Source organism: Colobus angolensis, unplaced genomic scaffold, assembly GCF_000951035.1.
Source record: "Colobus angolensis palliatus isolate OR3802 unplaced genomic scaffold, Cang.pa_1.0 Scaffold31, whole genome shotgun sequence".
Lineage (NCBI taxonomy): Eukaryota > Metazoa > Chordata > Mammalia > Primates > Cercopithecidae > Colobus > Colobus angolensis.
Genome location: NW_012116377.1, coordinates 8392130 through 8419278, shown reverse-complemented (window position 1 = coordinate 8419278; position 27149 = coordinate 8392130). Strand labels below are relative to the sequence as shown.

The following is a 27149-nucleotide window of genomic DNA, read 5'->3' as shown; positions in this document are numbered from 1 at the left end:
CCATGTGTTAACAGCGGGGAGCAGGGGTTGATACCAAAACAAATAGATAAGTAAGACTGAGGTCTTTGTTCTTGAGGAGTCCACAGTCTAGTGGGTGATGACCAAGAAGCTAATAATAGAAATTTAAGAATAATACACATTTATGAATGAATAGCATTGAGGTCAGTGAGTCTTTTGACCTATCTGCCACTGTAGAGAAGTAGGAGGAGAAAATTTGCTTTATTGTGATGCCTATTAACAAGGGGACAGAGAGAGGCTCAGTGAACATTCTTGGCCTCAAAGTTCATTACCATTGAAGGTTACTCTGACTTAATTCTTTGGACACAAGCACAGTGTTGGGGGGCAAGAGAGTGAGTAGGATGTGCCCCTCTCATTACAGTGTGCTTCTCAACAGTTTAGGAGGTTGTTGGGAATATGCTAAAAAAAGAAAAAAAAAAAGAAAAAAGAAACACGTCATTATGTGAAATCAGCTACATAAATGGTGAAACCCAAGTCACAGTTCAGTTGATTGATTCACAGTGTGAACTACAAAATGTATTACATTTAACAAATAGGTACATTATACATGTAATTTAATACATACGATTGTATTAGTAAATGCTGTATTTAGTGAATATTGACTCGTTCAATTCTCATAACTCCAACAGGTAGATTCTATTATTGTTAACATTTGAAGAAACTAAGGCACAAAGTGATGCAAAATAATGTGCCCAGGGTCACGGAGCTAGTAAGTGGGGGATGTGCACCCAGGAAGCCTGCATCAATGGCCTGTGACTTGGCACCGTAAGTCAGAGGCACCTGCCTAGGACTTGTATTTAGAAGGGAGAAATGGGCCGGATGCTGTGGCTCACGCCTGTAATCCCAGCACTTTGGGAGGATGAGGCAGGCAGATCACCTGAGGTCAGGAGTTTGAGATCAGCCTGGCCAACATAGTGAAACCCCATCTGTACTAAAAATACAAAAATTATCTGAGCATGGTGGTTCATGCCTATAATCCCAGCTACTCAGGTGGCTGAGGCAGGAGAATCACTTGAACTCGGGAGGCAGAGGTTGCAGTGAGCCAAGATCAGGCCACTGCACTCCAGCCTGGGTGACAGAGTGAGCCTCTGTCTCAAAAAAAAAAAAAAAAAAAGAAGAAGAGACGAAGTAGATACAAACAGAGTCCCTTTTTTTTTTTTTTGCCAGGGTCTGTGGTGGGTGCTGTGTGGTCCATGCCCTTTGGTGGTGGCAGTGGGGCTGTCTTCACTAGAGCCCTCCTGCGAGTGATTTGACCCCTGCTCCTGTCTGCAGATCTTCCAAGACCCTGTGGAAATTCTGTGAGTCACCTGATATCCTTTAAATCAAACAGATTGGATGCTTACGTCTGCAACTAAGAACCCCAACTAATACAGGGGGGTATGATAGTTAGAATTTAAAGCTCTTATTTGCCTCCTCAAGAAAGCCATAATAATAGCCCTCAGCATCTACTGAGTGCCTACAATATGCCAGGAACTGTGCTTGGATATATATAGATATACACCAAAAATAAGCAGAAGAACATCGTATTCTTCTTTCCATACCTCCTGTTTTGTTGCCTATATTATTTTTACTCTATCAGGGTTTTATAACATATTCTATTTCCAAATCTTAATGCATTCAGTTTTTAGCATTAATTCTATATCTAAACATATCCAATACTTATCCCTCATAGCTTTTTCATTCCCAAATTCTGCGTTTTGATTCCTCTCTTAGTTGGCAGATGTCCCCATGGAGTGGTTTTCCTTGCATGCCAGGCTCCCTAAAATCATTTCTATTGGACAAAATCTGCCTATTGCTTTCATGATTAAATTAATAACCTCATAGATGTTGACTCATTGCCTTCTGGCTTTGCATACTGCTGTGAAGAAGTCTGATTCTGCCCTTTCAAAGGGCAGAGTTTTTTGAGACAGAGTTTTGCTCTTGTTGCCCAGGCTGGAATGCAGTAGCACGATTTTGGCTCACTGCAACCTCCGCCTCCCAGATTCAAGCGATTCTCCTGCCTCAGCCTAACGAGTAGCTGCAATTACAGGCGCCTGCCACTACACTTGGCTAACGTTTTGTATTTTTGCAGAGACAGGGTTTCATCATGTTGGCCAGGCTGGTATCGAACTCCTGAACTCAGGTGATCCACCTGCCTCAGCCTCCCAAAGTGCTGGGATTACAGGCGTGAGCTACCATGCCCGGCCAGGACTTCCTTTTAATGCCTGGTTTTAAACTGTCCTGGTTTTAAAAATAGCCAACAAAAGCAACAACTAAGATCTGAGAATTCCATGGCCTTGCCAAGGTCCTATCCTAGTAAATAGCTCATTTGAGCCCAGGATTTGCATCTAGATCTGTCTGTGAAGCCTGCTTTCTTCTATCCCACCATATGAGGATGTTTCTGTCCTGCTGGGGAAAATACAACCAGGACATTAGGAAACTTTGGATAAAGTCATTCAGCCTCACTGGGCCTGAAAATCCTCTTTTGTAACATGGCAGGACTGGACCACATTAGTGGCTCATAGATTTAAAGGCTTAGAAAAATTAGTGACATGTCAAAAAAAAAAAACTGGTTGTGGAGGGGACTGACATGGAGCTGCTGACTAAGTGTAGATACAGAAAACTACCATCTTCTATCACCATTATAAGGGACATTTTTATTACCAAAAAAGTAGAAAGGATATTATCTCATATCAATGAGGTAGCATTTAAATTGAGTAAATATTGCTTTTAGAAAATCTCCCTACTTATTTTATGCATTTGACCTCTGCCCAGTGATAACGTCTTCCTGAAGCAGCATCTGTCTCTCTCTCTATGAGCAGGATTTTTAAAGCCTTGGCCCACATGACCTCTCTAAAAAGTTGTCCAGGTCTCACATTCTGATACTTTGAGTAAAGGGGAAGCTGCTCCTATTTTGCAGGCTAAGATAGCTATAATCTGTCCCTTGATCTTTACAAAGGAATTAGCCTCAGTGCAAGATATGAAGCAACCAGAAAGGAAATGAGGGACAAGGGACTCCACATTGGGAGTGGTGGGTATGGACAGACAGGAAACTTGGACCTTGCTCCTGTTAACTTAATTATCACCAGGCTAAATATAGATTGAGTTCTACATGGATTATCAAATTATGACGTATTGTCCAATACAGCTTTTGTCTTTTTTTTTTCTTAAGACAGGTACTGACTCTGTTGCCCAGGCTAGAGCGCAGTGGCATGATCTTGGCTCACTGCACCCTCTGCCTCCTGGGCTCAAGCGATTCTCCCACCTCAGCCTCCTGAATAGCTGGAACTACAGGCGCACACCACCATGCCTGACTAACTTTTGTATTTTTTGTAGAGACAAGGTTTTGCCATGTTGGCCAGGCCAGTCTTGAACTCCTGGGCTCAAGCAATCCTCCCACCTGGGCCTCCCAAACTGCTGGAATTATAGGTGTGAGCCACCATGCCCAGCTGCTCTTATCTTATTGATGATAATAGTATCACAGTGATAATGCCTTACTTGTGCAACTGTGAAGTAAGCAGGAAGGAAGGGCAGAGGAATTAATATTTTAATTTTTTCTGTTATATAACAAGACAGCTACTTCAAGTGTGCCTGCCACAGAGCCTAATACACAGTTCCTCACACCTGCTTCCTTTCAGGCCCAGAGCCTAGATGCACCCATCATTTAGACACAATTTAGAGACATCCTATCATTCAATCCCTCAGCATACATCTAAATTCTCTAGTTTTCATTGCTTCTATATTATAGAGGAGGAAACGAATGACGAGTGATTAAGAAATTAATCAAGGTCTCATTGCAGTAGAGGGGAGTTTCAGATCTTGGTCCTTGTGGTTCAACAGCCCACTCATATCACAAAGCTTCACACAGCAGCTTTGGCAAATATTAGACATACAATAAATGCTTCTGATTTAAATTTTTAAAAACAAATTAAAACAACTTGGTTGAAGAATGTTAATGATAATCATAAATGGAGCTGGGCATGGTGGCTCATGCCTATAATCTCAACACTTTGGGAGGCCAAGGCAGGAGGATCGCTCGAGGCCAGCAGTTCAAGACCAGCCTGGGCAATATGGCAAGATCTTATATCTATATATATATTTTTAATTAGGTGGGTATGGTGGTGCATGCCTGTAGTCTAAGCTACTCAGGAGGCTGTGGTGGGAAGGGAGAACTGCTTGAGCCCAGGAGTTTGAGGCTACAGCGAGCTATGATTGCACTACTGCACTTCATCCTGGGCAATATAATAAGACCCTGTCTCCAAAAAAAACATCATCTGTCTCAAAAAAAAAAAAAAAAAAGATAACATAAATGTCCCATGGCATTGAACTAGGAATCAAACAATCTTTATGAACTATAGTAACTAGGGTTACTTTTGGAGAGCTGTACTCATCAGCACTCCAGCTAAGTAATGCTGCAGTAACAAGTCAAGTGATGCCTAAGTCTCAGTACCTTAACATAACAACATTTCTCATACCAGTCCCACTCTGGTCAGCAAGGCACTATGTTCGTCCGAGGCAGTCAGTGTCCTAGGCCACCAACGGCTCCATCCCAGCACATAGTTCCATGACTGCTGAAGCTAGAGAAGTGAACATCATACACAGGCTCTTAAAGCATCTTCTCGGGGTCGGGTGCGGTGGATCACGCCTGTAATCCCAGCACTTTGGGAGGCCGAGCCTGGTGGATCACAAGGTCAGGAGTTCGAGACCAGCCTGGCCAATATGGTGAAACCTCGTCTCTACTAAAAAAATACAAAAAAAAATAGCTGGGCGTGGTGGCGCACGCCTGTAATCCCAGCTACTCAGGAAGCTGAGGCAGGAGAATTGCTTGAACCTAGAAGGCAGAGGTTGCAATAAGCCAAGATCATGCCATTGCACTCCAGCCTGGGCGACAGAGATGCCGTCTCAAAAAAATAAAATAAAATAAAAATAAATAAAAAGCATCTTCCCAGAAGTGAAACATTTCACTCCCATCTACATTTCTTTGGTCAAAGAGATTCACGTGGCCACATTTCAAAGGGGTAGAAAAGTGTATCCTACCATGTGCCTGGAAGGAAGAAAGCTGGACATATTTGGTAAATAGCAGAAATCTCCTTCTGTACCTCCAGGCAATCAGTTCCTATAGTTTTATCTTTTCCAAAATGTAATGTAAATAGAAAAGCCTTTTGTGTCCTTTTTGTGTCCAGCTTTTTTCACTTAGCACAATGCTTTGAGACTTTTTGTGTCCAGCTTTTTTCACTTAGCACAATGCTTTGAGATTCATCTATGTCGTTGCCTATTGTAGTACTTTGTTCCTTCAAATTGCTGAGTGAGATTCTGTTGCACAGTTCCACAATTCCCCAGGGAAGGGACTTTCTAGTGTGTTTTAAAAGTCTTTCCTCCACAAATGTTTGCCTGGGCTTTGCTACAAGAGTGCTCCTGTTCAGTGATATGTCATAGCTATATATTTTTCCACCATCAGCCAGTCATCGGCCTGCAGCTACTAGAGGAGCCAGAACTCCAGAATCTTTAATTGTCATGATTTATTTATTTTGTTGGTTGATCGGTCTGCCCACTTACTCGTTCTTTGTTTTAGTGAATGCCAACTGAGTGCCAGGCACTGAGCAGATAGTATTCAACAAGGATAGGATTGGTTCCTATCCCCACAGGATTTATGATTTTGAGCTCATTAATCCCTTCATGACATAGGAAACAGGTTGGAGAAGGAGTAAAGGGGACATGATGAGAACACTTTGACCATAAGTCCAAGGTCTTCAGGGGCAGTTACTAGCATATCACTATGGAGAGGACATTCAATTCTGCAACTGTCTTTCCTCTGTTTTGTTGTTGTTATTGTTTTGTTGTTGGTGGTGGTGTCTTACTCTGTCACCCAAGCTGGAGTACAGTGGCTTGATCCTAACTCACTGCAGCCTTGAACTCCTGGGCTCAAGCGATCCTCCAGCCTCAGACTCCTGAGTACTGAGACTACAGGCATGAGCCACCATGGCTGGTCAATTAAAAAAAAAATTGTAGAGACAGGGTCTTGCTTTGTTGTCCAGGCTGGTGTCTTGAACTCCGGGCTTCAAGCGATTCTCCCACTTCGGCTTCCCAAAGTGGCATCTTTTCTTCTTTTGGTAACAGGAGGGCCCTATTGAAGAGAACCAATGTGCTATTTCTTCGTAGTTTTCAATTCCTAGGGCTGGATTGTGGTAGCCACTTGGCACAATGAGCAGGAACTAGAGGTCAAAAAGATAAAAATATCCCAGGAATAAAGATATTTATGTTGATTTGTATTGAAATCATAGGAGACACTCATAGTGTTTTCCTATGAATTCTCCCCTTTAACCCTCATGATAACTCTGTGAGGCAATGATTATTATCCCCACTTTACTGATCAGGACACTGAGGGTCAGAGAACTGGGCAGCCTCTTAGGCCTGATGTCATGATCTGGGAAAACAGCCACAAAATGGTTGGAGAGTGTCTCATACCAGTTGATGGTACTGCAAGTATGCATGGGGTCAATACACATCAACATAAATACCGTTATGCCTGGCATCTTTTTATCTTTCTGACCTGAAATTCCTGCTCACTGTGCCAAGTGGCTACCACAGTCCAGCCCTAGGAACTGAAAGCTGCCACAGCCATTCAATATCCAGTATGGGAGAGGACTCTGACCTGTATGATCTATGCATTGTGCCCCTTACCTTTGATTCCCAAGCAACCGGAAAATGGCTTATTGCGCATTGCTGAGCTTTAGCCCAACAGTCTAAAACCACTTTTTAGCTCTTTATTTGCTGGCAATCAAAGCCTGAGGTGGAGGTTCTGTGTTACCAGGTCAGTGGCACAAGCAGGATAAGCACTCAGGCCAGCTTATCTTGCACAGCAGAAGTTCCTTCCATTTTAGGTTCACAACAATTACCAGGGTGCAGCATTATTCACAATAGCCAAAATATGGAAACAACATAAGTACCTATCAACAGATGAATGGATAAAGAAACTGTGGTGTATATTATCACATGTGGAATATTATTCAGTATTAAAAACAGAGATCCTGCCATTTGCAACAATGTGGGCAACAAGGAACCTGGAGGACATTATCAAGTGAAGTCAGCCAGGCTCAGAAAGACAAACACTGAATTATCTCACTTCCAAGTGGAATCTAGAAACAAGTTGAACTCATAGAAACAGAGAGTAGAACGGTGGGAGAGTACAGAAATGGGGAGAAATAGATCAAAGGGTACATACGTGCAGTTATGTAAGATGAATCAGCCTCGAGATCTAATGTACAGTCTGAGTACCACAGTTAGTAATACTGTGTTGTATATTGAAAATTTGCTAAGAGAATAGATTTCAGGTGCTCTTAACATACACACACACACACACACACGAGACGATATAATTTGCTTGACTATAATAGCCGTTTCACTGTGTGTATTAAAACACCATGCTGTATACCTTAAATATATACAATTAAAAAAATAAAATACAAAAAAAAACTAGTATGAGAGGAGAGAAAGTCTGAAAATGATGTGATGTTTATAAGTCTGCCTAAGCTGAGCGGGAGCAAGAAAGGGGTCAGTCCTGGGTTCCTGCTCAGACCTCAGTTGGGATTGTGAGCTGTGGGGCTTGGAGAGCTGAGTGGGTGGGGCTGGCTCAGGAGAGCAGAGTGCTACTGGCCACCTCCATTCATTTGGAAAGCGGTAGCCCTGATCCAACCTGCCAAAAGGTTACCTTCATGCCCCAAACTGCCATTATTGGCCTCTCCCAGTGCCAAGGTTTTTGCCATAAAGCATATGAGAGGCTCATCGTTCCCGACCTGCAAGGTATCCAAGGAAGCAATTCATTCACGAATGTGTATCTAGACAGGCAGCCACATTCCTCGGCCACCATGAGTGTAAGCTCCATGGCCCACCATCTTAAAGTTCTGCAGATTCTCCCCACCAGAGCACACAAAGGCTTACTTTCCCCTCTCCTCCAACCCATGAAGAGTTGGCATGGAAGGCGTAGTGGGAGACATTGAGGAGGAAATTGTAAGTTTCTGAACTGGTCACCTATGCTCTCCAATTCACATAAATAAAAGTAGATGTTATATCTAAGTTTGGCTTTCTGCCATTTAGGTCTGTTTGTCCATCCCTCCCTCCCTCCCTCCCTCCCTCCCTCCATCCATCCATCTATCCATCCATCACCAAAAGTGTACTTCCCCAGTACTGAGAATACAGAAATGACTCAGCCTCCACATTTGCCATGTGGAAGTTCACTGTACAACTGTTCCACTGTTTAAGTGATGCCCTCCTGTAAAGTAACTTGTTGCATTCTAGTCTGGTTTTCTTGTTTGTAAGAGGAAAACACACAATGAAATTGATATTAATTTTATTGCATCATTTTGCTGACTAGAACGCCAGACTTATAGTGGATATAAGTATAAAAATAACCAAATTCTTACAAATAATATTTTGCTGCTACAGTACTGAATAATTAGTGGAGGTTGCAATTATAATACAACTTTAAATAACATTCTCATAATAGGTTTAACACAATCAATCAGGGACTAAGGTTTAAAGGTTTACAAAGAGAAATCCAGGACAACATGAAAACTCCAAAAGTTCATATTCCAGCTACATGCTTCATTTAACTATCAATCCACCAACACAAACATTCACAAAACTCAGAGCAACTCATGATGAAATAGTCATTCTCTTTTTAGGACAGGCCAAGGTTAATCAAGAAAGGTAAATGAGTCGGATTAGTTTCCCAGGCAGAACTGATTTCATCCCATCCCTGGCCTATCCCATCCTCCCTACCCAAGAAATCTGTAATGAAGTATGGTTAAGTGCAATTTAAAAATCAGAATATGCAAATTCTTCAAAATGTCCTCTTTGAAAATGCCCCGGTGACAGACCCAGTCTCAGACCTGTCTCTTTTTAGACCTAAATGGTCCCCTTTGGTTTCACAGGGTTTCCTGCGAGCAGTTTACACCAGATATGATGGAGTATAATGCTACTGAGGATACTTTACTACAACAATTAAAATTGGCATTTAATACTTTCATGTTCCTACTATTCTAGCCAGTTCTCTTCCTTGGAGATTTAAGAAAAAGAAAAAAGAAAACATACCCAAAGGCAAACTCTACAAAACCAGTATCTCTGTTTCCAAAAACACACACGAGAACCTCCCTTTGTTAAGGGAGGAAATGAAATGTCCCTTCTCATCCACACAAAAGCTTTCAGATAGGAAAAAAAAGATGATACTAAGGGTAATTTCAAGTAAAATACAAAATATTGAAATACTGAACTTTGCATTCTTCCTCTTTCCAAAGAAGTGCTGTAGTCTCAAAATTGGTGTTTTTTAGAACTATGGGTCAAAACCCTAGTTTTGGGTGTGTTAGGCTAAACTTAGCCAAGGGCAACTGGACTGGACAGCTCCTCTTCTTCAGGCAGAGTTAAATCGGCTTAAAGGACACCCAGGCATTTCACCAGGGGGCAACACAGTTTCACACAGGCATCAAAAAGCCACGCGAGGTGGGTGACCCAAAGGTGCTCGCTCTGGGAACTTCCACATCTGAATAGGTGTCATCCTTCAACAGCATATTCTTGGCTAGCCATCCAGCCTAGAAGTCCAAAGATGCTGCCTTCTCCCTTGGGCCCACTTTAAGAGTTACCTCTTTAAGAACTCAATCGTCACATCTTGAAGTTTTTGACCTCAGATGCCATCAGCCAGCTTGACTGAACCACCTATCAGCAATTTTGGCTCTAAATGACTTAGCTGCTTCTGAAAATATACTTCCCCTCAAAGGAGGAAGATGTGTCAGCGTTTAAGACATTCCACTGAATATGTTCCCAATTCTGAAAACAGTTCACAAAAATATGCTCCCAGTATGTGGGAGCCATGGCCTTACCATGGGAACAAGGCAAGCAGCTCTCAGATGGATGTGTACGTCTGACTGCACTTGTCAGAAACCCAGGTCCTCACCTTACACTTCCTATACCAAAGCCACGTGCCGGTGTGCTTCTTGCTGAGCACAAGCCAGCCACTATTTTCTTGGTGACAAGTGTCTAAGAAAGATATGTAAAAGCCAACCTGAAAGCACATTTTCAAAAGGGTATTCAGCATTTTTTTTTTTTAATTTCATACCATTAGTTTGGTTACTCCTTAAAAATAATATTAAGGTTCCTTAAAAGAAACTTACTTTAAAAGCCCTTTCTCCCTTGCCCTCTTTGATATTTAAGGTACACAGGACGGTGAGGGGTGTGCCGGGACAGTGAGGCAGGGGCTACAGTGGGCAGAGCAGCTGGGGGAGTCAGGCAGACAAGGATTTCGGTCCTGCTTCTACAAGGCAAGCTATGTGTCCTCTCCGAAGGTCTCTGTATCTGAGAAATGGGCACTTCCATGCCCACCTCTCGAGGATGCTGGAGCCTTTCCCAGAGCCTGGTCGTGGTAGGAACATGTCAGTTCATCCGCCTGAAGACACAGACTTCAGGGCCTTGGGCTGGCTCAAGGGGCAGAGGAAAAGACAATGCAATAAGACCCTCTGGAGCTTAAACCAAACCACTGATGCCAGGGAGCCAGCCAGCCACCCTTCCCTGCTGCAGTGTGTGACACGACACACAGATGCCCTGCATCCGGCTCTTCTCTACAGAGGTTTAAGCATCTCTTGAGCTGTTACACATCACTTGCCCCTTCCTCTCACCTTCCCCCAGCTGTGGGACATTGCTGCAGGATTGTGGCATCTGTGCACGTGAATCACACACCCCAGCTGCAGGGGCTGACATGGAGCAGTGTCTGGGCGGAGAGCCAAGTGTGCATCCAGGCCTCTTCTGCTACCGGATGTTTCCCCTCGGCCTAGGTAGGACCCTTCTGTAGCTAGGAACCCCATGCAGGAGTGCAGCTGGCCCTCCCTTCCTCACAGGCTCACAGCCATGCTTTATTCATGTCCCCTTAGAGCCTCATGCCCTGGAGGTGCCTTCCCCGCCCCCACACGCCTCCTGGAAACTGTGGAGACAGTGTGAACTCAACCTTGTGGGTGCCTCCTTTTTTTCTGTTAAAACAACAACAAAATAAATAATCCACTCCATACGGAAGAAACCTATGAAGCAGCAGCATTCTTGGAACTCACAGGACACCGTTTTATGGATGTTGGGATTCTTCCCAAGAATGCTTTTGGGACAGAACACTTCATTTTGTGGAGCTGGAGGCTTCTGGCTCCGATAGAGGAGATGATTTGTCAGCTGTGATGTCAGCTGAAGGCAGCAGAAGTGTGTGCCTGGGAGTAGCCTCCCTGCATGGCTCTTCCCACAGCTGCGGGTCCTGGGGATGAGCAGGCATGCCGTGGAAGGAGCCAAGAAGCCAAGTCTGTGGGCTCAGGTGAGCTGCAGGAGCTCGGAGCTCTCCAGTTAGGTGTGACGCCGTGAGCCACAAAGGGCCATTGGTTCTACAGAGAGAGAGAGGCAAGGCCCAAGATTTCAAAAGGGCGATACTTTGAAATTTTAGGTTAGCCTCCACTGATAAAAACAGTTCTTTTATTTATCTCATGGATGAGTGCAATTTAACTACTAAAATGCACCTCCCCTAACTAGGGCTCTTGCAGGGTGATGGTGAGTGGTGAAGACCACGGGACACAGTTCATGCTTAAAACCATCAGGGCCAAGGATTATGTGAGAATAGGGATTATATTTAGAGGGCCTTGAAGAAACCACCATGCCCGGGGCAGAACTGTGCCAAGTGGCTGCACCATTTCCAGAAATGTGTGTGCTGCGGCACTCCCCGCTTCAGGGTGGAGACAATTCTGTTACCTCTGTATCCCTTCACTTCATCCAAAACCAGGATGCCCCAAAGCAGGCCAATAAACAGTTCCACACGTGGCAATTAAAGACACCGAGTACTGGATGTCTCCCTGGCAGGACCCATGTCACAGGCATAATAAATAAGACGAGTGGAACTTCCTTCCCGAAGGTCAACCCTCAGTTCCTCGACCAACCAGAAGTCTTCAGTTCTCCCACACTGACTGGAAGTATAACCGCATTTCTGGAGGGGGCGACATAACCATATGAAGAGGTACAAATGACTGGGTGAGGAAAAAATAGTTATTTCCTCAGCCGAATAAACAGCTTTGAGTGGTTGAAAGTTTCATGGGGTTTGTGGACGAGATTCTGGGTACAAAGTGCTGCAGTAGCAGGTGGGCAAACTCACATGTGGCTCCATCTCGGCTCCCTGTTCTTCCGCAGGAACCCACGCAGCTTCCCAAAGCACTGTCGATGCAGGAAATCTAAACTGCCTCTTCAGCCCATCCCTCTAAACACATCCAGCTGCAGGCGCTCATTAAGCTACTTTCCTAGAGTGGTGAAACCTGCATTCAGTTTGACATTTCTCCTCCTTACGCAGCTGCCTCTGGCCTCCACGATGGTGGTCAGAGTCCCAGGCCCCAGGTTGGACCCTCATGGATGAAAAACGCCCCCTTGCCTGCAATCGGCCTGCGGAGCCTCCAGCTGAAACCAAATGTAATTTGTTTTGCCTGATCCAGGCTTGTTTGAAAAAGTGAGATTTAACTGCAAAGAGATTTAAAATAAAATCTTAAATAAATGCGTCACCTTGACTTAAAAAAACACATTGCAATTGTGTGCTGTGCCTCACACAGTTCCTCATTGTGGGGGTTGGCTTGGAAACTGTAGCATAAGACAACCTAGAAACATAGGAAAACACTGTCCGTTCAACGGCGACATCTTCAGACTTTAGTGGTACGCTCATCCTCATCTGTTGTTTAGCACACAGGCGCTGGGCAGGAAAATAATTAACAAGCCAGTATTTTGCTGCAAATGAATCACCAAATTGCTGCCTATGGAAGTGTCTCAGGAAAGGAAGCCTTCTTTCTGGAAGTCTTGAAACAGACCCAAAAGGAAACCTCCCACCCAATTGACTAAAGTGCAAATAAAGGGAAAACCAGGTCCCTGCACTGATGTCTAGTGGTCTGCCCTGGCTAATAGTCGCCCTGGTGCCAGTGCCATGGTGCAGTCACTCAGAGAGACTCTCGTGATACTGGCCCACATTCACGTTCACAGTAACAACAAAGGTGCCAAATGAGCAGCCTGTGGTTCCACATCCACCTGTCCCCTCCACTGTGGTCACGCCCCGCATGCCTGTCCCTCTTCCTGCTTGCCACTCAGCGTGGCTCCGACAAATCCTGGGCGCAGCCTCCTGGTGCGGTCCTCTGAGTCAGAGGTCCCAGGCGACTGGCTCAGAGCAATGAGTCCCTCTCTCTCCTGGACTTAAAAGTAGTCTCTTCTTCTGCTTTCATCACTGATGAAAGACGGGTTATACTGTCCGGGGAAAATGCAAGAATGCCGTGATCCTGGCAGTCCAGTGTAGGCCGGGTAGAGTCCGTTTCGTTCAAGTTCTGGATTCCTTACACTTGTGGGCTGGTGGCCAAAGAGAAAAGAAGAAAAGTCAATTTATCTTTCTTGGGTTTAAATTACAGTGTGAAATCCCAATGATTTCAGACCAATGTAGGAAAAGATCTGGGTTTATCCCGTATGATGTGGTTCTACTGATTATTTCTAATTTTTTTAAAGTGTCTTTCTCTCTGGAGCACAACCCGCTTGAAATCTTTCCTGTCCCTGCCACCATGCAGAAGGCGACTAATGCAAATGGAGGAAATGACCTTTGTAAAGTCCTATGACCACCTAGTTGCAGGTGGAGTTAGGACCCCAAACCAGGAGGCCAACAGCAATCCTCAAGTGACCAGTTTGATCTCAAAAAAAGGCTCTCTGGGAATAAGAGGGGCTACTTTGAGGATGCTGCATAGTAGCACCAAAGGTCAATTATTTCTTGGCAGAAATAAAATACTAGCTACTGTGTATCATCAATGAGTCACAGGAGAGCCCAGTGCGGGACTCACCTGGACGACCTTAGCCCACTGTGTGGAACAGCTTGTCTGCCCGGGCGACAGCTTCATGCCCGAAGCTGAGGCCCTGACTCTACAGACTGCTCAGCCAGCTCTTTTCTTTTTTCTTTTTTCTCTTCTTCTCTTCTCCTTTCCTTTCTCTTTCCTTTTTTATCTTTCTCTTTCTTTTCTTTTTCTTTCTCTTTCTTTTTTTTTAGACGGATTCTCACTCTGTCACCAGGCTGGAGTGCAGTGGCGCCATCTCGGCTCACTGCAACTTCTGCCTCCTGGGTTCGAGTGATTCTCCTGCCTCAGCCTCCCAAGTAGCTGGGACTACAGGCGCCCACTACCAAGCCCAGCTAATTTTTGCATTTTTAGTAGAGACGGGGTTTCACCGTGTTAGCCAGGATGGTCTCGATCTCTTGACCTCATGATCCGCCCGCCTCGGCCTCCCAAAGTGCTGGGATTACAGGCATGAGCCACTGTGCCCGGCCTTTTTTTTTTTTTCTTTGAGACAGGGTCTTGCTCTGTTGCCCAGCCTGGAGTGCGATGGCACAAACACTGCTCACTGTAGCCTTGACCTCCTGGGTTTAAGTGATCCTCCTGCCTTAGCCTCCTGAGTAGCTGGGACTACAGGGGTCCACCACCATGCCCGGCTAATTTAAAAAAAAAAAAACTGAGTGGTGAACATGGTGACAGGGTCTCACCATGTTGCCCAGGCTGGTCTTGAACTCCTGGGGTCAAGCAATCCCCATACCTTGGCCTCCCAAAGTGATCACAGGGATTACAGGCATGAGGCACCGTGCCTAGCTAGCCTGCTATTTTTGGAATAAAAATGGGGTTCATTTACATTCTTGACTATATTTATTTAAGGCAACTCTTTAATACCATGGAAACATGCAGTGAAGTTGGTTCCTATGATGCCACAGGCCTGTTTGTTGCTGGTTATTGTACCGTGCTGGGGCTGAGGGGTCCTGAGCAAAGGATGTCAGTGTGGGGACACACCAGGGTAAAATACCTGCTCAGTTATGGCTTCAGTTAGTAAAGGAAAAGGACTTTCCTGATAAACAGAGACACAAAGCCCTGTGCAGAAATATTAATGGGAATATTTTCCCTAGAGCTAAGTTTGTATCTCTTTATGTTTTTATCCTTATTTGTAACTTTTTGTTCTTCCTTTAGGTTCAAAATTTTCAAAAAGAGTCCACGGAAATAAACAGCTCCTTAGCCTGAACAAACTTGTCCCTCCCATCCGAAGTCTGAATCCTCATGGTTAATTCCCACAGCAACCCAGAGGGATTACGGTTTCTGTAACGAGATTGTCTAACACCATTAAGTCCCTATGGGGCAAGGTTTCACATTTATTGCTATTCCTCAAACAGCTCCACACGGCACGAGAAGTCACCTGATAACCATTTACTTTTCAGCTCAGATAAACCTGTTTGTGTTTGCTTTATGGTTGATACAGTGATATGAAATGAGCTGAACAGTTTACAGGAATATGACACAGGTTAAATTCAATGTGGGAGAGAAGCAGCAAGAGTTCAAGGTTGTCTCCTACCTTTCCAAATGATGCCGTGCAGGCTGGACATAGCAAATTCTTAAAGGCCTACTGAGTATACAATACTCTAAACCTGAGAAGTGCTTGTTGAGGATGACATTGAATTGTTGTTCTCTTTATACCTTTTCCCCATCCCCTAGTTGGTTTTTTTGGTTGTTGTTTATTATTATTATTAATTTTTTTTTTTTTTTTTGAGAGAGGATCTCACTCTGTTGCCCAGGCTGGAGTGCAGTGGTGCAATCTCAGCTCACTGCAACCTCTGCCTCCCCGACTCAAGCAATCCTCCCATCTTAGCTTCTCAAGTAGCTGGAACCACAGGCAAGCACCACCATGCCAGACTAACTTATTGTAGAGATGAGCGTGGTTTCTGTAGAGACATGGTTTCACCATGTTGCCCAGACTGGTCTCAAACTCCTGGACTCACAAGATCCTCCCACCTTGGCCTCCCAAAGTGCAGGGATTACAAGTGTGAGCCACTGTACCCAGCCATCAATCCCCTAGTTTTAAATACTTAACCACACAAGGTAAGCATGGCAGACAGGAGATAAACATGAAAGGGCCAAAGCCTAAATATCACCAAATTCTTGCTCTACCTTTCAGTTTCCATTCCTATAACTTAAAAGCAAGTTTAGTAACAAGAAGGTTACTGTTACAACCACATAAATATAATGTGTTTTATGGAAATATCCTTCATAGAACCTCAATAGCAACACTGATAAGTACCATGCAAATAGACTGCAGGTAAACTGAATAGCAAATCAGAGGTTCATGCCACTACTCTTTAACCCTTAACTAACTGTAATGCTTTTACTACAACAAAACAGAATTACTTTACTTCTCAGAGGAACCAGGGGCCCTGGGGTCATCCTGACACAGGAATACACACCGAGTAGTACACATCCGTCATCTGGAGGAGGTTTTTGGTACTTCCATTCTCATGCATTTCAATAGCTTCTCGGCCCCATTCCTGTGAGCGAGGATTTTTGGGGTATTCAGCATATGGGGACATTTGGAAATCTCCACTTTTGAAGATGAGTTTGCTTATGTCGTTTTTATTCTTTCTGCGGGATACAAAAATATTTGTAAAGCTCAATTCTGTAAGGAAGTGATATCTGTGAAAGCACCAACTATGATTTTATAATGTAAATTCAACTGAAAGCTACCATTCTATTTCTTTGTAGCTGCCCACTGAGTATTATTAGTATTGTTTTATTTGGTATTTGCCTACAACAAGCAAATATGCAGTTAGGTGCAAAAAAAGATGCAAAAAGTCTTCCAACCCCAAAGGACCAGATTATCAGGGGTAGGGGGACAAAAACAGTGGCAACAGAGCACATCTAGACTCTTCTACAGGACAGAGATTACTGTGTCTTGGGGGTGGCCAGGAAAACGAGGGTCATAAATTCACAGAATGCTGGAGCCAGAGGGGCCCTTAGACTCATTCTAGTCCAGTGGATCCCGAGCTGCCCAAACATCAGAATTTACATGGGAAGAGTCTGGGTGTCCACCAGATTGACTGAATCAGGAGCTCTGGGGATAAGATATGGCAGGTCCAGCTCAGTAAAGAGACCTGACTTGTCCTCTTGGTCACCTTTTACTACTAGAAGGCTTGGAACTAGAATTCAGGCCTCCAACTCCCCGGGCAGTGCTCTTACTACTACAAGAAGCAAATATTTCACAAGTCATAAAAACAGAATGGTTTATTTATGAAAAAGCCCACCTATTTATAAACCTGTACAAATTCTCATTTCAGCAGGTTAGAGAAACGCTACTCGTGAGATTTCACTGATGGCAAATTGTTGGAATCTGTGTTCTTCACCTATCTAACCAGCCCAGGACCAGAAGTTTTAAATTATATTTGTCACAGATAGGATAATCCGAAGTCTTTTTCTTTCTACCTCACTTAATCTACAAATAAGTTTTCTAGGGAAGGCATAAAGTGACTCGGGGTCATAAAACCGAATGCCCAGCATGTGGCTTAGGTGCTGGCTCTTTGTGGAAGTTGGGAATAGACCTGGCACTGTGTTGCTTCCTGGTGGGTGGGGTACCTGGGCTCAGACAAAGACATACTCATGCACAACTATCTTCTCTTCTCAGGAGCCAGCAGGCACAGGCTCCTTCCCCAAATGGGTACACCGTATAGTACAGAACACGTAGCAAATATGAGGCTTCTGTCCCTTGAGTGCTCAGGTTATGTCCCTCTAGGTAACCATTCCTAGTCTCTCCCCTGAAGTTTATTTCCACTCATATGGTTTATCCTTGATGATTTGCTAGCAATTTGGAAAATGACAGGCAAAGGCTATACCATAAGGCCTGCATTGCTAGTTGGGTAGTTAGGGCACATTGCTCTCTGCTGCCTTTTTGGAGACAGAGGATATCTTAAAATGTCCTTTATATCAGCAGTAGAAAAGATAACTAGCTATTTTGGGAGGTTCCCCTCATCTGTTACATCTAGATAATTCCTGCCATTATTATCATCTAAGTCAGATGCAATAACTTTCCCTATCTGAATAGATCATCATGGAGAAGGGGAATCAATTTCCTCCTCTCCCTTCCTTTTCCAATAGCAACCCAATCTCAGTGGCTTCCAGGAAGCCCAAAGCATCCCGCATTGCTGCTACAACCTCTCTACTGCAAAAATATTTCATCTTTCTTTGTCTGTTTCTCTTTCTCTCTGTATATAGCTTTACAGAGAAACAGTTCACATGTCATACAATTCACTCATTTAATGGTTTCTAGCATATTCAGACTTGTGCAACCATCATCACAATTTTAGAACAGTTTCATCACCCCAAGAGGAAACTCCATAGCCCCTAGCCACCATCTTCCAATTCTTCCCTTTTTCCCACCACCCTGGCCCTAGACAACCATTAATCTACTTTCCAACTCTATTAGATTTGCCTATTTCAGATGAGTCATATAAATAGAATCACACAATAGGTGGTCTTTTGGGACTGGCTTATTTCACTTAGCATATTTTCAAGGTTCACCCCTGTTATAGTATGTATCAGTACTTCATTCATTTTATGCCGGAATCATATTCCATTGTAGAAATACACCATATTTTGTTTATCTACTGACAAACATTGGTAGAGTTTTCACCTTTTGGCTATTGTAAATAATGTTGCTGTGAACATTCATGTAAAGTTTTTGTGTGAGTACACCTTTTCACTTCTCTTGATATACCTAAGAGTGGAAGTGCTGGGTCAAATGGTAACTCTGTCTTTAACTTTCAGACTTTTTCAAAGCAGCTGCACCATTTTACATTCCCACCAGCAGTGTATGGGGGTTCTAATTTTTCCACATCCTCACCAGTGCTTGTTATTTTGGGTTTTTTTCTTTTTTTTTTTTTTGAGACGGAGTCTGGCTCTGTAGCCCAGGCTGGAGTGCAGTGGCATGATCTCAGCTCACGGCAACCTCCGCCTCCCGGGTTCAAGCAATTCTCCTGCCTCAGCCTCCCGAGTGGCTGGGATTACAGGTGCCCACCACTATGCCTGGCTAATTTTTTATATTTTTGGTACAGACAGGGGTTTCACCATGTTGGCCAGGCTGGTCTCGGACTCCTGACCTGAAGTGATCCACCCGCCTCGACCTCCCAAAGTGCTGAGATTACAGGCTGAGCCACTGTGCCCAGCTGCTATTTTCTGGGGTTTTGTTTGTTTTTAATAGCCATCTTAGTGGGCGTGAAGTGGTGTCTCATGGTGGTTTCGATTTGCATTTCCTAGGTGACTAATGATGTTGACCATCCTTTTGTGTGTGCTATGATCAGGATATGGTTTGTCCCCACCCAGTCTCATGCTGAAATTGAATCCCCAGTGTGGAGGTGCTGGGGGATGGGGCCTACAGGGAGGTGTTTGGGCCATGAGGGCAGATCTCTCATGAAAGGACTAATGCCTTTCCTGGGACAGCTGGTTGTTCAAAAGAGCCTGATACCTCTCCCCCAGTCCCCTACCTCTTGCTTCCTTTCTCATCAGACGGCTCCCTTCATCTTCCTTCAGGAGTTGAAGCAGCCTGAGGCCCTCACCAGATGTAGATGCCCAGTCTCAGACTTTCCAAGCATCAGAATTGTGAGCCAACTAAACCTTTTTCTTGAGAAATTACCCAGTGATACGGTTTGGCTGTGTCCCCACCCAAATCTCATCTTGAATTCCCACGCGTTGCGGGAGGGACCTGGTGGGAGGTGGCTGAATCATGGGGGTGGGTCTTTCCCATGCTGTTCTCATGATAGTAAACGAGTCTCAAGAGATCTGATGGTTCTACAAGGGGGAGATCCCCTGCACAAGTTCTCTTTCTTTGCCTGCTGCCATTCATGTAAGACGTTATCTTGCTCCTCCTTGCCTTCCACCATGATTGTGAGGCTTCCCCAGCCACGTGGAACTGTAAGTCCATTAAACCTCTTTCTTTTGCAAATTGCCCAGTCTTGGGTGTGTCTTTATCAGCCGTATGAAAATGGACTAATATACCCAGTCTCAGGCATTCCTTTACAGCAACACAAAATGGATTAAGACAATGTGCTTACTGGCCATCTGTATATCTTCTTTGAAGAAATGTCTATTCAAGTTTTTTGTCCATTTTTAAAATTAGGTTGTTGAGTTATAAGAGTTCCTTCTATATTCTAGATACAAGTCCCTTATTAGACATATAATTTGCAAGTATTTTCTCATGCAATCCATATTTGCAAGTATGGGTTGTCTTTTCACTTTCTTGACAGTGTTCTTTGGAGTACAAAAGTTTTTAATTCTGATGAAGCCTAATTTATTTAATTTTTCATTTCCCACTTGTGCTTTCAGCTATTCTTTTCTAATAAAGAAAATGAAGTTTCATTTACTCCCCTTCTTGTTCCTTACAGGCGCCAACTATCGTGAATTCCCTTTTTCCTTTTATTAAAATGGGTTAGTCACATTATGATTTAATATTGTGAACCATCTCAAGTATTCTGTAAGAGAACAGAATCTGACCCTTGTACAGCACAGGCGAAGGAACAGGACTGGAATCTGAACTCTCATCACTTACCTGCAACAGGTAACAATCAGTGCGATGCCTAGGATAAGCAGGAGCCCACCTCCGGCAGCTGCGATCACCACAGTGATAAGCTGATAGGCTAAACGTAAAACAAACAAAAAAGCGGATTGGCTAGAGGTAATGAAGGAATGAGTGAGTTCTCAAGAATGGTCTCCCCTGACTCTACAGTCACCTCCCTGCCTTGAGGGGTGCCCACGCCTACAACTTCTTACTCTCTGGCAAGGGATCCTCAATGGCTATCTCCAAGCCTCTCCGTACTAAGAAAGGTTCTTTGTTTTTTTTGGAGAGAGTCTCACCCTGTCACCCAGGCTGGAGTGCAGTGATGCGATCTCTGCTCACTGCAACCTCTGCCTCCCAGGTTCAAGCGATTCTCCTGCCTCAGCCTCCCGAGTAGCTGGGACTACAGGCGCCTGCCACCACGCCTGGTGAATTTTTTGTATTTTTAGTAGAGACGGGGTTTCACTGTGTTAGCCAGGATGGTCTCAATCTCCTGACCTCGTGATCCACCCGCCTCAGCCTCCCAACGTGCTAGGATTACAGGCGTGAGCCACCGTGCCCGGCCAAAAAGCTCCCTTTTTTGGGTTGGGTGCAGTGGCTCATGCCTGTAATCCCAGCACGTTGGGAGGCCGAGGCGGGCGGATCACAAGGTCAGGAGATTGAGACTACGGTGAAATACCGTCTCTACTAAAAATACAAAAACTACGGGCGCGGTGGCGGGCGCCTGTAGTCCCAGATAATCGGGAGGCTGAGGCAGGAGAATGGCGTGAACCCGGGAGGCGGAGCTTGCAGTGAGCCGAGATCCCGCCACTGCACTCCAGCCTGGGTGACACAGTGAGACTCTGTCTCAAAAAAATAAAAATAAATAAAAAAGTAATGCAGATAACGCAGAATCTTTTCTTGGCCACTTCCCACCCTTTGGTGTTGTTTAATTTTTTGAGTTAATGGTAATAGTAGATATAAAAACTCTTTTTTTTTTTCCTAGACGGAGTCTTGCTCTTGTTGCCCAGGCTGGAGTGCAACGGTGCGATCCCAGTTCACTGAACCTCCGCCTCCCGGGTTCAAGCGATTCTTCTGCCTCAGCCTCCCGAGTAGCTTGGATTACAGACACATGCCACCATGCCCTGCTAATTTTTTTGTATTTTTAGTAGAGATGCGTTTTCACAATGTTGGCCAGGCTGATCTCGAACTCCTAACCTCAGAAGATCCGCCCGCCTTGGCTTCCCAAAGTGCTGGGATTACAGGCTTGAGCCACCATGCCTGACCTAAAAATTCTTGATTCAGTTCTAGATTTTTACTTCATAAAATAAAAAGAAGGCAACCCTAGGTTAGACTCCCCAATTTTATAAGGAACATTACTGATCAGTTAAGTCTAGAATCTGGGAATCACTGCATCAATCATACTAGGGACTGAGTAGCTCAATAAATACACATCAAATTTAATTACCAGAAATTAGCAGTGATTAAGCAAGAACATATCATATGTAGAAAGCAATATTAAAAGCTTTAGTTGCTTTTATATCTATGTATTTCTGGCAAAATTATATCTTCAATAAATTCTATTAAATATTCTGATTGATTTTTTGGTTGTGGAAATATAATGAAAATTGTGTTCTCTAGTTGTAGGATCCAGGATGAAACACCAGTAGCCGCATTCTCGATAGTAAATTAAGATTGGAGCCATGCTGTCTAGGGTCTCATGCTCTCTTGTCCTTGTAAACAAGGATGAGGTACAGGGCTGACACGCTCCTCCCCTCCTCACCAAGCTCCCAGAGCACTAGGTGCTGGTTGAGAGTGAAGACAGGCAGCAGGCAGACTGTGAGCAAATACAAGCCATGCAACAATTTACCTATCCTTTTATTTAAATAAATAGCATAGAAACCTGACTATTATGTAAAACCATCAGTATTAGGATACAAAAACTGTCAGTATTAAGATACACAGGAAACAAAGCCAAGCCACAGAATAAACACATTCTCTTCCTTACCTCCCAACACATGTATTTGAAAGTTTCTTTTTTAACAGAAGTGAAGACAGAAAACACACCTCTTGAATTTATCCACTTTTCTTCATCTCCCCCAACATGGCTCTGAGCTACCATCATCCCTTGTCTGGACAACTGCAGCTGCTTCCCAATGCATCCACCTGTGCCCAGTCTTGTTCACTCACTACAGAAAGCAAATGTGATCTTGCCATTTCCCTGCTTTAAAAAACCCTCCGTGGCTCCCTTTTTTCCTAAAGATCAGAGTCTAGCTCCTGCTTATCCTTCCACACCAAGTTAAGTTTTCTCATTTCCAGCAAAAGAAGTAAGTATCCATTTTAGAAGTGACCCTTGCAAGTGGCTGCAGCTGTGGCAGGTTCCTGTTTGAAAGAAGCAGTTTTGTCTAAAAAGAGACACAGATGGTGTAGAGCAGTGCTTCTCAAACTGTCTGTGGTCAAGGACCAGTTTTTTGGTTTTTTTATTTTTACAGAGTCTGGCTCCATCGCCCAGGCTGGAGTGCAGTGGTGTGATCTTGGCTCACTGCAACCTCTTTCTCCCAAGTTCAAGCAATCCTCATGCCTCAACCTCCTGAGTAGCTGGGATTACAGGCAGATGCCAGCATGCCCAGCTCATTTTTTGGTACTTTTAATAGAGATGAGGTTTCGCTATGTTGGCCAGGCTGGTCTCGAACTCTTGGCCTCCAGTGATCCGCTCACCTTGGCCTCCCACGGTGCTGGGATTACAGGTGTGAGCCACCGTGCCTGGCCTGAGGACCAGTTTTTGCTTGCTTGTTTGTGCTTCTGGTTATCCTTTTTTTTTTTTTTTTTTATGAGACAGGTCTCACTATGTTGCCCACACTAGAGTGCAGTGGCACAATCACAGTTCACTGCAGCCTTCAACTCGTGGGCTCAAGCAATCCTTCTGTCTCAGTCTGCCAAGCAGCTGGGACCATGGACGCCTGCCAAGCAGCTGGGACTACGGACGCCTGCCAAGCAGCTGGGACCATGGGCGCAGCTAATTTTTGTTTTTTGTAGGGACAGGGTATCACTATGTTGTCCAGGCTGGTCTTGAACTCCTGGTCTCAAGTGGTCCTCTCACCCTGGCCTCCCAAAGTGCTGGGATTACAGGTGTGAGCCACTGCACCCAACCTGGATATTCTTTTTAAATAAAGAAAATAAAGTCCCATGTGCTCCTCCCCTCATCTGTCCCCACAGGTACCAACTATCATAAATTTAACTTTCTCATTTTTTTTTTAAAGGAGTTGACTGTGGACTGATATATTTGTAAAATATAATAAAACTCTTTTCCAAGGCTCCCATGCTTGGATGTCACAGTTATGTCAAGTTAATATAAACGTTTCTAAGTGCTCACTCTCAACTTCTGTGTCATCTTGCCACAGTCCAGTAACACTTCACACGGCAGACTACAAGTTGCGTAGCACTGGCATAGATGAGGGCTTCTCAAACTCCCGTCTGCATCTCAGTCACCCACAAGCCTTGTTAAAACCCAGATTCCTGGTCCCTGCTCCAAGAGATTTGGTGCAGTTGTACTGGGCAGGGGCTCAGAACCTGCACTTCTAGAGGCTTCTCTGGGATGGTGCTGCTGCCAGCCAATGGACCAGACCGTGGGTAGCACTGGTTTTGATTACACAGGAGAGGAAAGAGCACTGGGCTGAAAGCCAGGAGACCACCCAGCACACAAGCAGAGAGAAAGAGCCTGGGAGGGAGCTCACCAAAATGTTTGCACAAGTTAGTACTGCCTCGGGTAATGGTGGAGAACTTGCTTTCTTCTTTGTGCTTTTCTGCATTTCCCAAATTTTATTTGCATATTTACATACGTGCACACGCACACACACACATACAAACACCCCTCCCTGAAATCTTGACATTGTGTATATATACACATACACATTTTTTAAAGAGTACATTTGAGGTTCTTTGGCAGTCATGTCACTGTAACCTTGTAATATCCCCCACAGATCTTCTTAAAATCACTCTACAAATGATCTTTTGGGGTTAAGTACTGATTTTAGATTTATGATGATGTAGAAGTGCACGGATTTGAATAAGTGCCAACTGAAGTGTTTCCTAGCTTCAGAGGTGCTCTGAATATTTATTTAGGTGAGACAGAGGCAGTGAATGTCATCTTAGGCTTGTCTGTCCTATCCTTTCTAGTGTGAAAAGATTTTCCAGAACGAAGAGCTTGGGATTCTTAGTCCTACTTTCTTCTTGGCATTTGTTGACATTTCAGTCTTTCTCAAGCAACGGCTCCATGTTTCCCTGATTCTTCACAGCTTGACATTGTTGTCATCACTGTTAGCATCTTTCATCAAACCAACAGCACATTCTGGGCCTTAGCCTTTCCTCAGAGCCATATTTGTCTATGTTTATATGCTTATTTGGATGGGATCTACTGGACTATCTGCTTAGCCACCCCCCTTCTGAGAACTGTGCACCCCTTCCAACTGCAGCTGGGGGTGGGCACACTCTGACATGTAACACCATCCCCTGGACACAGCTGGCTGGTCCTGGAATAAACCCACCATCCAAACTGGATCCATTAGTTACTTCCCAGGAATGTGGGGAAGAGAGGGCCATCGCTTTCAAAATTGTGAGCTGGTGACCTCCCCACCCCTGACCAAGAGCTGCTTGGTGATCCTATTTTCCATCATGTTGTCTGGGAAGGAGAGCCTGTGTACAGACACACGGCAAAGAGTGGAGACGAGACATGAGGATGCAGTCAAGGCAACACGTGCTCTCACAGGAAGCCCCTTGCTACCCTCAGCTGCTGAGCTTCCTTCCCCCACTTCCTTGGTTCCTGCCACTCCTGATGCCAGGATCCTTCCAATAAACTCTCTTGGTCGCTTAGGCTAGCTAGGCTCACTTACTCCAGGAGAACCTTAGCCAACTTTCCTTTAAGATTCTTGAACACATTACAGAACTTACCAGGTAGCCACATTAGTTTTTATCTTACAATGCATTCAGTTCTCTCCATATTTTTCCTCACTGAGCTCACTCATGATTTATAGTTAGAATTTTGCCTTTTACTTTTTAATCTTTTTTTGAGACAGGGTCTTGCTCTGTCACCCAGGCTGCAGTGCAGTGGCATGATCACAGCTCACTGCAACCTCAACCTCCCCAGCTCAAGTGATCCTCCCACCTCAGTTTCCTGAGTGGCTAGGATACGAAGCACATGCCACCATGCCTGGCTGAATTTTTTTTTTTTTGGTCTCGCTGTGTTGTCCAGGTTGGTCTCAAATTTCTGGGTTCAAGCAATCCTCCCTCCTCGGCCTCCTAAAGTGCTGGGATTACAGGTGTGAGCCACTGCACTCAGACAATTTTTGCCTTTAAAATCTTTCCATTCCTCTTCCATCTCTGTTCACAGCATTCTTATTTTCCCCTGCACCTTCTGAAATTCACCTTTTTCAAGTCTACAGGCAGGGTGTGAACATACCCAGTGCCTACCACTCTCCACTGTGACAGTGCCCCACGTGACTCTGCCACTTTCTCCTGATGTTTTCCACAACTCTATCCCTTCCACCTCACCAAACAGTTCTCACTAGTAGGAGGGTTGGGTACAGAGCAGCAGTTCCTTCTCCCCAATCCTTGCCTTCCTCCGTCTGAAGTGAAGGGATGCCAGTCAAGACCGAATAAAATGACTGCTTTTAGCTGAATGAGACTTCCAGCTGCCTTCTGGGTAATATTAATAGATTCTCCCTCCTTCCTCCTAAGCAGTTTAGTGCTGTCTTCCTGGATGTTTGTTCTGAGTGACTCCCACCAACACGCAGCACTTCTATTGGTTTAAGTCTTTTATAACACAAGGCAACGACTGGGTGAACACAACTAAAGACACCTTCTACACCTGCCATGAGACCGTGGGCTGGGCTGGGGAGACAGTGCAGAATGATACTTAAGCGGAATGTCTGACTTCACGGGAAGAGGGCTGTCAGCGGGGAAGGCAGACTCTCACTCCCTGCTGGCTATGCTGGGAGGCTGTGGGGAAGAGCTCTCCTCTGAAGAGGTGCAGACCATTGGAATGAAAGGATGACCTACAAAAGAGACATGTGGCAAATATGACAGAGGGATGGAAAAAAAGTCTGTGGTCAGAAAAAAGTAATCTAGGAGAATTATGTGAGCTCTACAATCACAAAAAGACAAAAACCATGAAACAGAAAAATGGGGCCAGGCGCAGTGGCTCACGCCTGTAATCCCAGCACTTTAGGAGGCTGAGGCAGGTGGATCACCTGAGTTCAGGAGTTCGATACCAGCCTGGCCAACATGATAAAACCATGTCTCTGCTAAAAATACAAAAAGTTAGCCAGGTGTGGTGGTGATGCCTGTAATTCCAGCTACTCGGGAGGCTGAGGCAGGAGAATCCCTTGAACCCCAGAGGTGGAGGTTGCAGTGAGCCGAGATCTTGCCATTGCACTCCAGCCTGAGTAACAAGAGTGAAACTCCATCTCAAAAAGAAAAAAAAAGAAAAAGAAAGAAAAGAAAACCAAAAAATAAAACAAAAGCAAACAAAAAACAGAAAAAAAAATGGCTTAAATGACAAGAATATTTTATTTTATTTTATTTTTTTTGAGACGGAGTCTCGCTCTGTCACCCAGGCTGGAGTGCAGTGGCGCTATCTCGGCTCACTGCAAGCTCAGCCTCCCGGGTTTATGCCATTCTTCTGTCTCAGCCTCCCAAGTAGCTGGGACTACAGGCGCCCGCCATCTTGCCCGGCTAGTTTTTTTTTTTTT

At 44.6% G+C, this 27149-nt stretch overlaps 1 protein-coding gene across 1 annotated transcript in view; it reads right to left on the bottom strand.

Annotated features, from left to right (window-relative positions):
• Positions 1–8327: 8327 nt before the first annotated feature.
• Positions 8328–27149, bottom strand: part of HEG1 (heart development protein with EGF-like domains 1) — a 113846-nt gene continuing 95024 nt past the window's right edge. The window contains exons 17-19 of the mRNA XM_011950855.1: positions 20419–20506; positions 16292–16466; positions 8328–13383 (exon numbers count right to left, since the gene is read on the bottom strand). Of these exons, the coding sequence (XP_011806245.1) occupies positions 13234–13383; positions 16292–16466; positions 20419–20506 (413 nt within the window). The 3' untranslated portion in view covers positions 8328–13233. The remainder of the gene's footprint in view (positions 13384–16291; positions 16467–20418; positions 20507–27149) is intronic.